Raw genomic sequence first — 16,900 nt, 5'->3', positions numbered from 1 at the left:
GAGTTGTCATTCCCGGTGAAAACGTCAAAGGAGGACAGTCGGGGAATGAACGCAGGGAAGGAAGGGAGAAGGTGCTAACGCACGTTGTTTTCTGGGCGCCGTGAGGTGCTTTGCCTTCATTATCTCGTCTGATCTTCACCATAAGCCTGTGGAGTAGTGGTATTATCCCCATTTTACAGATGAGGAAACTGAGGCTCAGAGAGGTTAAGTGGCTTGCCCGAGATCACACAACTAGTAAGTATGAACCCAGATTTGCCTGGCTCCCCAGCCTGGGCTCTCCTACACTACGTACTACTGAGGTCAGAGTTCAGAAGCTGGTGTCCCGGTCCAGGAGTTGGAGGGAAGTTTCCTAGCAGCCCAGGAAGCCAGCTTTGGGTGTGGCACATAAGTGGACATACCTATTGCTGATATTTGTGTCATTTTTGCCTTAAGTTCTTTTTAATTGCTCCTGAGAAGAACTTTGTGTAATTTGTATTCTTTTAAGGTCTACTGACAACACTTAAATATCCATCGCCTCCGGAGAGTGGAATCGGAGGTGAGGAAGGGTGGGGCAGGAAGCTGTTATTTCCATTACGCGTCCTTTTTTTTTTTTATGATGTTCCTGTGATTTTCTAAAAAGTCCCCGAAAGACCAGATATTGAGATGCAACAGCAAATACTATGAATACACAAAAGAACGTACCTCGCTAAGGTCATGACTGAGATCCATCTTTATAAAATCACAACCCCCCCAGCTGGCCGTTTCAGATTCTGCACGTCTGTTCTTTTACGTGCAGGTCCGCAACGAGTTTTACAAGGACACGCAGGGCGCGGTGCTGGTGTACGACGTCGGGCAGAAGGACTCCTTCGACGCCCTGGATGCCTGGCTGGCGGAGATGAAGCAAGACCTGGGGCCCCACGGGAGCACGGACAACATTGTGTTCGTCGTGTGTGCCAACAAGGTAACCAACCGCCTTGCACATTCACCTTGCTAGATGTATTATGCCCCAAGTGCAGCTCTGAGTTTGGGGGAACAGATAAAAAAGATAAGAAAAAGTCCTCATTTGGTAATAAAGGAATCGACAGCTTTTCAAAACGTATCCCTAAAACAAGAACAGTTTAAAAAAAACAACAGAATATCAGAGTTAGTGTATGTGCATACTTTCTGAAATGGTACGCGCTGCTCTCGTTGCACGAGAGCCTTGAAGCTGACGTGCGCTTGCCCACTTTCAGCGTGCGTGGGGCCGTAGTTGGGAGATGATATTGGTGGCTGATCGAGAGAGATGGATGCTCAGAGCGCACTGTAATCTGAGTGGAGGAGGGGGCGGGTCCTGCGGTGAAAAGTGGACTGTGGGAGGGTGTGAAAAGCAGACCAAGCCCCTTGAGTGTGAGCAGCAGTTTTCTCCAGGGAGAAAGTGGGAAGTGCGGGCACAGGCACCCATTTTGCCACAGCAAATCAGTCCACGTTCAACATTAGTCATTTTCTGCCCCGTTTGGTCCAGGTGTGTTTGGTATGCACTAGTGCTGGGGTTCACGTGGGACTAGTGTTCGCGCGGTGAGGGTCGACAGGGACCTCCCTGGGCCTTCTCCGGTGGGACAAGGTTGGAGTCTTCCCTGCCCTCCGTTTCCGGTTTCAGATCGATTGTGCCAAGCACCGCTGTGTGGACGAAAGCGAGGGGCGTCTCTGGGCCGAGAGCAGGGGGTTCCTGTACTTTGAAACTTCGGCACAAACTGGAGAAGGAATTAATGAGATGTTCCAGGTAACCCAGCAATGAGTTGTCTTAGAACCTGTGTCCAGGCTTCCCGTGCCAAAGCTTAACTTGTGAGAAGCGGAAAAGGAATTTCTCATCAGAATAAGCTCTTTCTTTTCTGCAGCTGCTGAGAGAAACAGAGAGAATGTGAACAAAGGTGTGTGTGTGTGTGTGTGTGTGTGTGAGAGAGAGAGAGAGAGAGAGAGAAAGAGAGAGAGAAATACCTGTCTGCTGTCTACTCCAGACCAGACCTGGCTGATCATCAGAATTACGTGGGGAAATTCTTCAAAATACAGATTGCTGGCTTCCAGACCTACTGGAAGTTCAATGTTGTGATGCAGCCAGGAATCTATATTTTGCAAAAGCTCTCTAGGCGACTCTGATGATTATCAAGTTTGACGACAGTTATTATACACTTACTTAAGTGGGACAAAGAATGTCTCCCAAACTACCGTTGGTTATGTTTGTAAGCAAACCAAACGGAAGTCTTGCTTTGGCAGGACTGCCATGCCAAAGCTAAGACGGTCTGGCGTTGTAGCCCACGGGGGTGTAGCCAGAGGACAGGAGCCCGCCACCACAGAACCCAGCCAGATGCATGAAAATCAGGTCTCAGCGAAGAAGTCGGCTGTGGAAGCGTGTGTTCACGCCGCGACCAGAATAGATGGTCACTTCTTAAAATTTACGAGCCTTGAATAATTTTAAGGGGAGGAAGCTATTTATTTAAACACTAACTTATAAAGTCAAGTTAACTCTTAGTTATAAATCCATTTGGAAGTGAGTGGTGGCATGAATAATGCATTTTTCTTATGAATATATCCGATATTTTGGGAATTTTTAGCATTTCAAATAAGGTAGCTATACTACAAAGAGTTATTCTTAACCGTGGAGTGGGGCTTCACTTAATCCTCCATGCCGACTCCTCTCACCAGACGCACCCTCCTATCAGGAGACAGGGCTCAGCCTCCACTGACAGGCTGAACTGGGCCTCTGAGGCTTCAGTTTCAAGACCAAATAAGGCTGATGTTGGTTTACCGCGTTTCTGTTCTTTTGAGTCCCTAGGCCCATGTGGGTTGGTGCCTCTCTACGTGCAGTAATAATAACACTTAACCCTTTGAAGAGTATGGCGTACTATTCTGGAGGAGCTCACACATTTCATCACGTTTAAGACTCACTATAAATGCGTGTCAGGTATCACTCTTGTTCCGGACACGAGGGCATCTAAGAGCAGTGTGTCCAAGAGTTATGCATAGTAACCGTTAGCGACTGCATCAGCGCTGTAAAGGTGGCAGCCCATTCTCTGTTGGCGTCTGTTGTGGCTCAGGAGACGCCAGTGCCGCTCTTTACTCTTACTTCTTCGTGTATGACGTCATTCGCCCCGCCCCCAGCCCCACCCCAGCCCCCTGCAGGGGTCTCCCTCTGTCTGTGGTTTTCCACAGTCGAGCTCCGTGCCCGGGTGTGGTTCTCTCTGCATTTAGTCAAACAGGGGCTTGTTGAGTTTCTCAGATTCGTGTGTAGGTGTTTTTCCCTGAAATTTGGGAAGATTTTTCCTACCTTTATTTCTTTTTTTTTAAGATTTTATTTATTTTTATTTTTAGAGAGGGAAGGGAGGGAGAAAGAGAGAGAGAGAGAGAAACATCAATGTGCGGTTGCTGGGGGTCATGGCCTGCAACCCAGGCATGTGCCCTGACTGGGAATCGAACCTGCGACACTTTGGTTCACAGCCCACGCTCAATCCACTGAGCTACGCCAGCCAGGGCTTACCTTTATTTCTTTACATATGTGTATATATATCTCTTGATTTTGTCCTGCAATCCTTAAGGTTATGTTTATTTTTATTCCATTTTTTCTCAGTTTTTCAGGTTGCAGTCTCTGTTGCTCTGATTTCAGCCTGCTGTGAAATCCACTGAGAGAAATTTTTAATTCAGTGCTTTTTGGTTCCAGAATTTGCATTTGGTTCTTCTGTGTAGTTCCCAGGTCTCTGCTGGGATTCCCTATCCACTCATTCGGAATCTATTTTCCTTTACTTGTTTGATCATATCTTTTTACCTGTGAAATACTTGCTTTATTATGAATTCTAGGAGTTATTGGAACATGTTACGGTCTTTTAAGACGATGCTTAAAAACAATTCCCGTTTCCGCCAAGTCAGCTCCCCTGCGGGGTGTGGTTTCTCTCCCTCAGGCCTTCTACGCATCCATCGTTGATTTATGTGAGAACGGCGGGAAACGCCCCGTCACGAACAGCAGCGCTAGTTTCACCAAAGAACAAGCCGACACCATTCGCAGGATCCGAAACAGTAAAGATAGTTGGGACATGCTGGGGGTCAAGCCTGGGGCCTCGAGGTAAGCGGTGCCCTGTGATATCAGTGCTGGGTTCTGTTCTAGAGAAAGGCTCAATTGTCAAAATTATAGTTGCAATATATCTTCTCATAATTGTCCAGAAATACGAAGACGCAGGGAAATGTATTAGATTACTTGATAACGCTCTCGCACGGAATTAGCAGAGTACCAGTGACTAGACTGATAGCAGCTGCCTGATGGGGGCGGGGAGCTGTGTAACGAGAATGCATCAGTGCTTTCTGAAACAGCAGGCTCTGCTTTTGTTGAATAAAACCCTTGAAGCTAATGCAGCCTTTAAAAAATACCTTACAAAAAAAGAATTCTTAAGTTACAGGAGTTTAGAGGAGGAAAGAATGTTAGCAATCAGCATGTCCGAACGTTTCATTTGATAGCTGGAAAAACTGGGACTTAGTGACCAAATACACTCAGTGACCTCAGGAGTTAATTGGTTCTGGACCCTGAACACTGTGTGTGTGTGTGTGTGTGTGTGTGTGTGTCTTTCTCAAAAACCCTGCCACTTCCTCATCTGTGTGTGTTTATTTTACTTTAGCCAAAAGAATTATTTGGGAGGAAAATAAATAAATCACTATTCTTTGTTGCTTGTGAAAGAATAAACCGTTGTTCAGTATGGTTATATAACTTATTTCCAAGTTACTGAAATATAATTCCCATACAGCATTGAATATATAGTTTCAGGGATACAGCCTAATGATTTGACTTATGGGTGTTGTGAAACAGTTACAAGTTGAGTCAATACCCACCATCTCATACAGGAAAAAAAAAGGTTTTCCACTGCAATGAGAGCTCCGGGATCTTCCCGCGTAAGAACTTCCTGTGTCCACACAGTTTTTCTACGTAACACAGCTGTTGCCCAGCGCATCATAGCTGACGGGTTCTCAGATCTTTTTATTTTGTGCCACAGCTTCCCTCTCCATGGCTCCGCCTTTCTGCTTTTTCACCTTGATCCCCACACACGGAAAGGTACATCTGGAACTTGCCTTGTCCGCATCGACTGTGTGAAATGTCTCTTCTCCATTTTCGTCTCACAGCACACTGCTGGGTCCCGGAGGGAAGAGGGGAGGCGGAGCGGAGGATGGTTGTTGGCCACCCTCGACTTGCCAGGCGTCACTGAGGGACCTTTAACCCCGGGAGGAGCTCAGGTGGCCTCATGCACACGGCACACCGTTCATCGGTGCCTTTGAAGCGCCTCTTTAGACTTTCCATGGTCTCATTCCAAATGCTTCCATTGGATCCTCAAAGAACATGGGCTTTGAAACTAAGAAACTACTTACTTATGAATTAAGTTAGAACAATATTTGCTAAGGAAAAAGAAACTTTGGTTTCTTATCTATTCACTGTGGTTAATTGGAATCTACCAGAATTTACAGGACCTCCATAAGTTCCACACTCTTAACTAATATAAACATGTAGTTTCTTAAAAATTTTTTTTCTTTTATTGATTCTCGAGAGAGGGAAGGGAGGGAGAAAGAGAAGGAGGGAAACAGCATGTGAGAGAGAAACATCAGTCGGTTGCCTTGTGCACACGCCCTGACCAGGGACCAAATACACAGGCCAGGCGTGTGCCCCGGCCGGGAATTGAACCGTGACTGTTTGGTTTGCTCAACACCCGACCCGCTGAGCCACACCAGCCAGGGCGGCATGTCCCGTTCTTACCTTTGTTCTTCGGGTCCATCAGACTAATTCTGTATGGCATTGAATACTTCTAGGAAAAACCTAAAAATGTTTTTTTTTACGTTACAGAGAGTTTTAATGTTTGTTCAGTGTTGTTTACTGTTCTTGAACTTGAGGAAAATCCTCATCTTCGGTAGAACTGATATATTTCTTATACCCTTGACTAAGTCTTGTTTCTCCAAAATTTCCCTTGCAAGTCTCCCCTGCTACCCAGAGCATTTAAAAAGCACTCCCAGTGTAGAGGGCCAGCCTGGCTGTCGCAGGAATGCCCGGCGGGCGGACGTGTCCCCTCGGGAGGCAGCTCGTGGGGAAGAGGGAGGCAGCTGTTCCAGCCTCGAGACCGAGAGGCTGTTAGGGGCCATGTGATCCTTGTTAGCCAGTGTCCGAACTATCTATGTAGAAAACTGCGTGCAAGAGTAAAACCAGAAAATTCAGGACTCCCCTAAGAGCCGACGACAGAGAAAGCCTTCGAATGTGCGCTCGAGGCATGGAGAGCTGTTACCGTGGCCCTGGGACCTCTGTCTCTCCAATTTGACACACGTCAGACTTTCCGTCACATACTAGATGTCAAAGGCCGTCTCCCTCGTTTGCAGAGCCAAACTAGATGTCCTTCTGATAAGAAATAAAGGAGAATGCCCTGGCTGGCGTAGCTCAGTGGATTGAGCGCAGGCTGGGAACCAAAGTATCGCAGGTTCGATTCCCAGTCAGGGCACATGCCTGGGTTGCAGGCCATGACCTCCAGCAACCACACACTGATGTTTCTCTCTCTCTCCCTCCCTCCCTCCCTTCCCTCTCTATAAATAAATAAATAAATAAATAAATAAACAAAATCTTTAAAAAATATATGTTTAAAAAAAGAAGAAATAAAGGAGAAAAGCCAGGGCATTCGGGGAAGCACCCAGCTTGTAGGACAGCAGGAACCCCGAATCATGCACGGAAGGTGGAAAAGAAAACCCTCTGGTGGAGATGGAGCCAGACTCTGACCCAGGTGGGGTGGTGGCTGGGTGTGTAGGGGCCTCCCAGAGGCCTGACCCCGAGGATGAAGAGCAGGGAAGTTACGGGGAGGGTGGCCTCAGCCCCTCCCCCAGCGGTTCCTGCTCACCATGGAGCTCAGAGGCCCACGGGTCTCCCCTGGAGCTCTGCTGCTCTTTGGAGAAATACTCATTGTTACTGCTCTTTTCCTCTCTTGAGAATAGTACTTCTCTTGTTTCTTCTCGGATCTCAGGTGCCCCTTTTCCATGCCCTCTCTGGGGTCATCGGTGTCGCCATCTTGCCCAGGCCTCAGACTCACTCCCTGTGACCTGGGAACTCATTCCAGCCCTTCTCCTTACATCTTATCCACCTGTGCGTCCAGCTCATCATCTGCTTCCGCCAGTTCCTTCTTCACGTTACCGCTCCAATCTTCCCTTCCACGGACTCTGTAACCTAAACTCTGACACTCGTGCCTGGGTTATGGCAGCAACCTCCTACCTGCCTTCTAACTCCAAGAAACGGCCTTCCCAGCACCGTTTGGTCAGGGAACGCCCACAGTGTTGGTCAGTGTTGATCAAATCTGGCTTTTCTGTTGATTTGCCTTCATGACCTGTCACCTTCTGACCCCTGACCCCTGCCCCAGCCCATTTGGTTTCTCCTACTTTCCACACCTTGCCCGTGCTCTGTTCTTAGCCTCTCGCATTGCTCTGTATACCCCACCACCCTCCTGCTCATGCCCAAGCCCCTCCAATCCCAGTTCTGGTTGGGGGGGGCGGGGCCTGCCCTGGTCCCCGGGGTCCTCATTGCTCCCGACAGCGGGGACTCTGTGTGCCTGCAAGGTTTTCATCTGATCTTTCTTTTGCCAAGTGTTTTCTTCACGTTTGTCCACACATTTTACATCGTATTTTTTTCTACTTGTATGTTATACAGGATCCGACACAAATAATGTCCCCTTTTTATTACAAAATCATAAGCATGTAATTCTGTAAAATACCAATATCACACTCAGGCACACCATATGACATTTTAGGTGACATGTTCAAATTAAAACTATAAATGATTACACCCATATTATTACCCTCCCAACCACATTCAAGCAGGCCTTACTTCTGCCGACCCTGTACGTTATTTATTTGTTTGTTGTTTGTTTCCTAGCCGCACCCTTGGAAAGGTGGTGATTGGACAGGGGAGGGCTGTGCTGACTGTGAGGGCTGCTACAAGATCCAATTGACTAAACGCGGTGCGCGGGGCGCCCAGCCGCTTGACGCCGAGCTCCGCTTCTTTCCGCAGGGACGAGGTCAATAAAGCGTACCGGAAGCTCGCCGTGCTGCTGCACCCGGACAAGTGCGTCGCGCCCGGCAGTGAAGATGCCTTCAAAGCGGTGGTGAATGCCCGGACTGCCCTGCTGAAGAACATCAAGTAGGAAGGGGAGCAAAAGACGGGTGTGGGGCGCGCGTGCAGGCAGACTCTCCCTGGAGGAGAAACAGCTAGTGCGGTTGTTTCCCCCGCAGAACCTCGCCGCTCTTTCCCCCGTCTGTCGTCATCCGTAAGTCCGCAATCCAGGGCTTGCTGCCGGTTCACTCGAGGGAACCGAGCCCCACTTGCACACCCGGGTTCCGTTCGCTTTCCACCTTGAGGTCGAGTATTCCTGTGGGCCCCGCCCTCGGGAAAGTCCCTGAGGCATCTGGAGGGAGGAGGGAGGACAGGAGGGCCCTTTCGCCTTCTTTTCCTCCCTCTGGTCCTGCTTTCCTGCCCTTCTTCAAAATCAGAGAAGAAAAACAGAAGCAGACGATATCAAAACCCCTAAGAGTTTGGGGTGACCTTGCAAGCAAGCTGCCCCATTTTCAGAACGAGTTCCTTAGGTGCTCTTTTAACCATCAATCAAAAAGTAATGGCCTCTTAGCAGCAGCCCTTTGGAAGTTTGTGAAACAAAGCCACACTGTGAAGCAGCCAGTTTATGACATTTAGTTCATTCCCTTCTCCAGCCACCAGGGGGAGAGACAGGCCAGTCCTAAGTGGATAAAGCCACCGCAGCCACACTTCCTAGTACACTGCGCTGCTATGGTGCTCCTGGACCGGAGGACCCTGCCTGGCTGGGCAGGTGGGTGCCGGCTGCTGTAGGGAGCACCATCACCTAGGGATCAGGAATGAGGCCAGGATGGGTGCATGCAGGCCACGCTAGAGTGTGCATTCATCTCATTCACGCACAGCAGCTGACTCGGGCGTGTGGATGCCGCGGGAGAGGGCCCGTGTGAGGCTTACGTCTTGTCTCATTTCTGCCTCATTTCCCAGGGACAGGTGGGAAGGGTGAGGTGCCTTGCAACATGCCGGCCTCTGCTCTGCTTCCTCACCAGTGTCAGTTCCCTCTCCTCCTCCCCTCGTTGATTTATACACCACGTCTGCCACCATCTCTCTGTTCTTGGATCCCTGGCTTGCAGCCACTGCCTCCTCCATCGCCCCTCACAAGCCCTGAGCTGGGCCTGGCTGACCAGGGACCAGGATGGGTCCTTCAGGCAGTGGGGGAGAGAGGGGTCTGGAAGCTGGCAGGGGGTGGAATCTCCGCGATCTTGTTTGGGTTCCAAATTTCTGAATAGTAACACTTTTAAACTACAGGTTATGAAAATTCATTTCCCAGAGAGAAAAAATGTTTTCTTGCCATAGTCTCCTCCTTCATCTCCAGGAGACGAATGAAGATCAAGTGTTAGGACTGACCGTTCTTTCAGGGCCCGCACGACCGCTCCCACCGCGTGGCTCGTGACCTCCTCACCCTCGTTGTGAGGTCCGTATTTTCAGCTTTGACCACTCTGCACCAGCTGGGGCTTTCAAGTACGCAACACGGTGCTGTCTCTGGATTTTAAACAGCTATCCATGTTGATCGCCAGGTAGCGCACCTTAGCACCTCGGGAGCAAAGCCACTTCCACTGACCTCAAGCCCAGGGCGGCCTTCTGGGCGCTTCCCTTCCGCCAGGTGGCTTCCTTGGGGTGGCCGCACTTGGGCCGCGTGGGGCCTGTGGTCAGCAAGCCTAGAAAACTGTCAGCTGTTTTCTAGGCTGATGTTTCTTCTTAGCAATGCTGGGAGTGTTCTTCTTTATGGATGGAGGTCTGAGATATGGTTTCTTAGGGGATCGTCCTCTGGCCTTTTAATTTTAACTAGCCTCGGGACTGCAGAACTCCAACCCAAAGTTCTTCTAGACCTAAATGTTGCTTAAGGCCTTCATCACTCCTACAATAATTAAACATCAACCTGTTCTCACAACAGAATTTAGGAGTCGCCTGAGTGAGGGACTGTGCACCACGGCAGTGCCAGCCCAGGCTCACAGAGCGGCTCACTGAGGGCGAGGCCCTGTGTGTAAGAAGCTGGTGCCGGTTGTTACCACTATTGCTAAATGCGGGACCGGCCCCTCCTTCAGCTGCAGTGTGCAGGTGGGCAAGTGTAGTGGAGGGTCCCTGAGGCCCCCATTCGCATCCTTATGTAACCAGTGAGCTGTTGAGATTCGGCCTGGTCTCGACTCTTAGGTCTTGGGAGTCAGTTCCCAGCACCCTCTTGGTGAATGTTAAGGATGGCCAGGCACTACTTTATGTAAAAGGAAGAAAAGAAGAAACTTAAGCTTCAAGGTCCTAGAATTTTTCTGATTTGGTAATTCTTCAGAAGAATATCAAATGATAATGAAGCTCGGTCTGCAGTGAACAACTGTTTGGTATCGCACCGACTCTACAGACCTGTGCACATCAATTTAACTTCTTGGTGCAAAGGTGTCCTTTGTAGTTCAACCTGAAAATTATTCAGCCAGTGAGGATTTCAGAATACATCAGTGAGAGTAACAACTAGCAGAATAATTTCGATGGCTTAAAAAAATTTTTTTATGGAGAATCTTGTTTTTCAAAAAGAATACAAAGTTTGAGCAGCTATTATTAAAGAAAAGCCATTTCTTCCACGGCTGAGTCACTGAGAATTAACACTTTTAAAACTTGTTAGAAATCCCCAGAGGCTTTCAAATCAGTCCTCCAACCTACCCAAGCGCTTTAAAATAACACCCGGCTTTTGTTCCCCTGTTCCCCTGTTCCCCTTTCCTGCCTCCTTCCGGGCGGATGTTCTCAGCTGTCAGCTCTTCTCCTCCTCCAGCCTCGTCACCCGGCTCCTCCATGTGCACGCGCCCTTGGCCTGGGTGGGCTGCTGACCGGAAGTCCCGCCTCCGGTATTGCGCTGCCCCCCAGCACACACTAAATGCCCTGGTTGGGTAGCTCGCACGCTGTTCCCTAAGGCTCACGTTCCCCTCAGGGAGCTTACTCTAGTGTGTTCTCAGCAGCTCATTCTCAACTGGTAAACATCTCTTTATGCTGTAATCCAGAGCCTGATTCACTGTTAGTTCGATGAGCCATCGATCAGGCAGCTGAATTTCTGAAAGAGAGTCGCGGTGAGGATGTGGCCCAAGCGATGAGGGAGCTGCTGCTCGCAGAACACAGCCTGGGAGGGAGGCAGGCGTGGCAGGTGCACGTGAGCAAGGGCGGGGCTGCACCCACCTCGTGTCTGACAGCGATGGCGCCCTTGTGACAGGCGCTTGCAGTAGGCGCTGCAATGTCACTTCGCTGCACTCCCTCCAGCTCACCCAGCCTGCCAGCGATTTGGTAAAACTTTTGAAAAGGAATTTAGCTGCAAAATATAGCTAACCACCTTCCGGTGCAAGTTTTGCAAAGTGGGAAGAGGTTTGCCCTTCTTGTGATGGCCATTTGGCACAACTGCAAGGCATAGGTAATACTATTTGTGCGTGGGTTTCTCCCTTAAACATCTCCAGAGCAGACAGAGTCTAAACCTGCGGGGCGATGCACAAGACGGTGCCCATTGGGCAGCGCGACGGGGCGCTGTGCGGTGAAGGCCCCGTGGTGAGGTGCCCTGCCGGCCAGCCGCTCGGGGTGGGTCCGTTTCCTGCACTTGCTGCTTGAGGGGGCATCTGTCCCTCCGACTGTGCGTGCAGAATCCCTAAAGAAAGTTCTAAGCTCTTACAAGGAAATTTACCTATTTGCTTTCTGTGGAACTTACTGAAAATGTTAAATCTAACAGTTTATGTCTTGTATAGAGAGTGCCATATGTATTTAAGTTGTGTATTTTTATAAAATAAAGCCAAATATCGCACACTGGTCTGTGGGCCGCCCTCATTTGTTGAAACGTTTGTCTTTAACATAAAACGTGTTAGTCTGGAAGCCAGTCTAGTTCCTCACCAGGTAAGACGCCCGGCTGTGGTGCCCACCTGGTCACGTGGAGGAGATTCTTGTTCATCAGTGCGTCAGGCTAGTCCGACCTTAAAGTTGTGATGCGAGTGTTTTGATCTTTTAAAGATACTAATGTTGTGTTTGCCTTTTTAATTCAGATAAAACTGTTATCTCATTTTATTTTTATTATTTATTTTTAAATCCTCACCCAGGGACGTGCCCATTGATTTTAGAGAGAGAGGAAGGGGAAGAGAGAGAGAAACATTGATCTACCACCCCCACACGTGCCCTGACCAGGGACTGAGCCCGCAACCCAAGCATGCGCCCTGACCGGGGATCAGACCCACAACCTTCTGGTTGTATGAGCTGATACTCCAACCACCTGAGCTTCCAGGGGAGGACATATTGTTATCTCATTTTAATAACAGACCTGAATAATTCAGTTAATCAGTCTCCGGACAAGAACCCTAAAGCAAGAGACAGTTGTACACCCAGAGTCTGGAAGCGTCAAGCCTACTAAGGCCAACCCACAGAAGGCAGTCCATCTCCGCAGGCGTCCAGTGGGAGCTTTGATTTTCGTTGGGAAGGACGTTTGCTCTCACCAGGGAATGCCCACCGCTCCTCTGGGGGAACTGCCCTGCCTCCGCACTGCTCACATGCTCTGCAGGGGAGCTGCCAGGTCCCGCTACATGCCCCCCGTCCCCCTGGCCACAGAGATCGGTCCCTGAGATGGGAAGGTCACCCAGGCTGAACTGATTGGCAGCCTTCCCTGGAACCTTTCTAATTGGATCTATGAAAACAAGCTTCCTCTCAGGCAAGGAAGACAGAAAGGGTTTGCTGATGCTGGCAGCCTCCCTCATAGCCTCACGGGAGAGTGTGAGAGGGAAGCAGACACTCAGAAAGAGAGGGTCCTGGTGGCTGAGACGTTCCTTCTAGGTCTCCTGAACCGGTGGTTCTTCAAGCCCATCAGCCCCCCCAGAACCCTTCCAATAAGCCTCCGCCCCCCTTTTCTGCCTAGGTTAGGCAGAGTTTGCTTTCTGTTCCTTGCAACTAAAAGAACATTGGTTAATAATAGACGCCAAGGATGCAAGCAGGAATGAGATGGCTGTAGTCTGTAGGCTGCTACAATGTAGGTATATTGTACAATTTCATACATTAAAATAGAGCCAACTACTTAGCGCTTCTCAGCTGGAGCCTTTGCCTGTGTTTTAAACCCCTAATAACCAGGTGTAAACTGAAAAGAAATATTAGGTTTATTCATTCTGTTTCAGAGTCTGTTTAAAATGTCACATTTTATCGAGCTTTTTAGTTTCTGTTTCATGCATTGCCTGTCAGAGGCACTTCCAATTTCTTAAATTTCGGGTCAGATTTTATTGTTAAAATAGCCATTCACCATGTATATACTTACTGAGCACCTACTGTGTGCTGTCCCTGTTTTAGGCACTTGGGCTATCGCAGAGCACAGGGCCAATGAAGTGGAGCTTCCATTAGAGTTCTACTTTTTTTTTTAACTTGTGAAGTTTTGAAAAAAGTTCTTTTTTTCCTATAGGCTTATTTCCTATAGTTTTTTTCTTATGTGCAATTTTATAATTAATACCAATTGCCACTACATACAGAAGATCATGGAGGCTGTGAAAATGCTGTATTAAATTTTTTTTAGAACTTAACCGTTATTATACAAAGCTCTTTTTCACATGGGGCCTGGAGCATATAGGTCTAGACCTTAGGCATCTCTTTATGTATTTTATAACTATCATTAAAATATTACTATATTCTCCCAAAGCAGTTATTACAGTTGTATTCATTTTAAGAGCAAATATCTAGAACCTAAAGTGCTGTTTTAGTTAAACCCACAGTGTGTACCTGTGACCAGCTGACTGTGCTAAAGGACGCTGTGCCTTCAGGAGAGTTATGTCTTGCTGCATCCGAAACAGCTGTCAGCGATCGTCGTAAAATCAGCAGGTGCCGCCCACAAAGGCCTTTGCACCAGAGAAGAGACAGTCAAGTGTTCTGCGGTGAGAGGAATGAGCCGGGCCAGCGTCTCCATGCCCCGGGTGCCACCAGGTGAACACCCCGCGGACGTTCTGCTGGCTTCCGAGCTTGAGAGGAAACAGAGAGGTTAATGAAATAAATACTACGGAGAGGGAAGGCACCCTCGTGGCTCGGCAGCAAAATAAAAGGCAGCAAAGGAGACTTGCTCTGTGCAGACCACAGGGAGCAAACGGAGAAGCCCCACGACGGTGGCTGTCAGCTGGTGTTCCGTGACAGGACGCTGGGTTTCCAGTGAATTCCCAACAGGGGACCCTGTATAAAAACGAGTTGAGAGCGACATTTTATCAAGATACATTCACACTTTTAACATCACTGCATAAAAGTCGTCTACCAGGCAGTCCTCCCCGACTCAGGGAGATGGTGGCATTTGTATCAGGACACGATGAGCCCCAGGTGGTGACGGCCTTGTCCTCACAGGTGCTGGTGAGGAGGTGCAGGGTCAAGGACAGGTGAGGCTTGGCCAGGTGCTCTCCTGACGGGGCCTTTGTTTCACGAGGTGTCCCCAAGAAATGTTCAGTGTCATGTCAAGTACCGTGACTGTGTGTCTCATCATGAGACTTGAACAAGACTTCTGGGGGTGGCGCAGTCTATGGAAAGAGGAAGAAAGAGCCATCTTCCTTCTCTCTTTCCCCGGCAGCAGAACCGAAGGACTTGTACGAGTATGGGTGTCTTTTATGATGTTATCACCATTTTACAGATGAGAAAACTGAGGCCCAGAGAGGTGAAGGGACGTGCTCAAGGCCACACAGGACGCTATTCAAACCCAAATTTGCCCACCTTCAGAACCCAGGGTCCCCACCCACCCCTCCAGCCTCAGGATCCAGGTTTTAAAACATTCTGCTTCGCACGATAAAGGATATTGTACCTGCTTGTTGCATGTTGCTCACAGGGACATAAATAGGCCTGTGTTTTTAAAAAAGACCACAGAGATACAATGTTCCTCATCGATGATGCAAGTTCGAATCCTGCATGTGTGCGTAGGAATGAAAGAAAGTTCTGGGGTGTGCCTACGCCAAGAGGAAGTTAATATGACAACTGAAGTCACTGGTGCATTAAAATATGGGCTATAATACATTTGCATATATTTATTAACAGCAGCCTGAGCCGACTCCTTCCTCCCCTTGCTCTTTGCCTGGCGAACTCTCACGGAATTTTCATATCCAGCTCAACGTACCTTCTCCTCTGAACTTTTTCCAGGCTCCCCTCTGCTGCCCAGGCACAGATAGTAGATTTTCTCCTCAGCAGGTAGGGGCCTCCACAATATACTATTCCTTTTTTAGTTATTTTATTTTTTTACCACTTTGTCTCCTTATATCCGCCCCCACAAACCCACGATCACTGCACTGCTGTCCATGAGTCCTTCCTCCTTTTTGCACAGTCCCTCCCCTCCCTGACCAGCCCCCGACTCCCCTCCTGCTCTCCGAGTCTGTCTCTATTTGCCGGTTAATTCAGTTTGTTCATTAGAGACTATACATGAATGAAATTATATGGTATTTGTCTTTCTCTGACTGGCTTATTTTACTTAGCGTAATGTTCTCCAGGCCCGTCCATACTGTTGTAAAGGTAAAATTTTCTTCTTTTTTTTACGGCCAAGTAGTATTCCATTGTGTAAATGTCCCACAGTTGTTTTATCCACTCATTTGCTGACAGGCACTTGGGCTGCTTCCATATCTTGGCGATTGTAAATAACACTGCGATAAACATACGGATGCTTATGTTCTTTCAACTTAGTGTTTTCGGTTCCTTTGAGTCTATTCTCAGAAGTGGGATCACTGGGTCCAGAGGCAGATCCATTCTTAATCTTTTGAGGCATCGCCATACTGCTGTCCGCAGTGGTCGCACCAGTCTGCATCCCCCCAGCAGTGCGAAAGGGTCCCCTTTCTCCACAGCCTCGCCCGCACTTGCTGTTTGTTGATCTATTGAGGACAGCCATTCTGATGGGTGTGAGATGGGACCTCACTGTGGCTTTTACTTGCATTTCTCTGATGGTTAGTGACATTGAGTATCTTTTCATATGCCATTGACCATCCGTATGGCCTCTCTGGAGAAGTGTCTATTCAGGTCCTCTGCCATTTTTTAAATTGGGTTGTTTGTTTTTTTCAGTGTTGTGTTTTGTGAGTTTTTTATAAACTTTAGATATTAACCCCTTATCAGATATATCAAAAAATATGTCCTCCTGTTCTGTGGGTTGTCTTTTTATTTTGTTGGTGTTTTCATTTGCTGGGGTCTCACTTGTTTATTTTTTTCCTTTGTTTCTCTTGCCCGGGGAGATATATCCAGTAAAACATCGCTACAAGCAATGTCTGGGGTTTTGCTGCCTGTGTTTTCTTCTATGGTTTTTATAGTTTTGGGCCTAACATTGAAGTCTTTAATCCACTTTGGATTTATTCTTGTGTGTGGGGTTGGAAGGTGGTCTAGTTTCGTTTCTAATGTACCGCTTCTCGGCAGACAAAGACTTTATCTTTCCTGTCTTTGCGTCTTCGGGGCTGAATAAAAGCACAGTGAGCACTTGACAAACGAATGAATGAACAACCTCGCTGCTGAAAGGTGAAATAGACTGTAGGTCCTTCAACCGCCCGTTTCCCAGCAGATTATGAGAAGAGTCACAGAACGCAACTGAATATTGATTTCTTTAAAAAGAGCCAGAGAGTAAGAAAATAAGGAAAGTGTGAGTGCCCTTAGCACCCAAATATGTTGCTCAATAACCCCACCGTGGTGTAATTTTCTTGATGAAATTTGTCTCAGTGTCTCCCTGGTTCACAGAAGCTCCTTGGAGAAGCGACAAGAGGGTTGGCTTTGCTGGGCCTCAGGCCTGGCCTTTGAAGGGCGTCAGAGCCCGCTTGGTTGGTGGCCTGCCCGTAGCCCTCCCTCCCTCCCTCCCTCCATCCTTCCCCCTGTCCACCCCTGCGC

At 48.4% G+C, this 16,900-nt stretch overlaps 1 protein-coding gene across 1 annotated transcript in view; it reads left to right on the top strand.

The window, feature by feature from the left end:
• Window positions 1–11,863, top strand: part of DNAJC27 (DnaJ heat shock protein family (Hsp40) member C27) — a 29,652-nt gene extending 17,789 nt beyond the window's left edge. Inside the window, exons 4-7 of the mRNA XM_028516537.1 lie at window positions 776–940; window positions 1,616–1,738; window positions 3,909–4,069; window positions 8,021–11,863. Coding sequence (XP_028372338.1) covers window positions 776–940; window positions 1,616–1,738; window positions 3,909–4,069; window positions 8,021–8,153 — 582 coding nt within the window. The 3' untranslated portion in view covers window positions 8,154–11,863. The remainder of the gene's footprint in view (window positions 1–775; window positions 941–1,615; window positions 1,739–3,908; window positions 4,070–8,020) is intronic.
• The last annotated feature ends 5,037 nt before the right edge of the window (window positions 11,864–16,900 follow it).

This window comes from Phyllostomus discolor, chromosome 6 (genome assembly GCF_004126475.2).
Source record: "Phyllostomus discolor isolate MPI-MPIP mPhyDis1 chromosome 6, mPhyDis1.pri.v3, whole genome shotgun sequence".
Taxonomy (NCBI): Eukaryota; Metazoa; Chordata; class Mammalia; order Chiroptera; family Phyllostomidae; genus Phyllostomus; species Phyllostomus discolor.
Note: the sequence above shows the minus strand (reverse complement) of the source record. Positions and strands in the feature narration are given on the sequence as shown.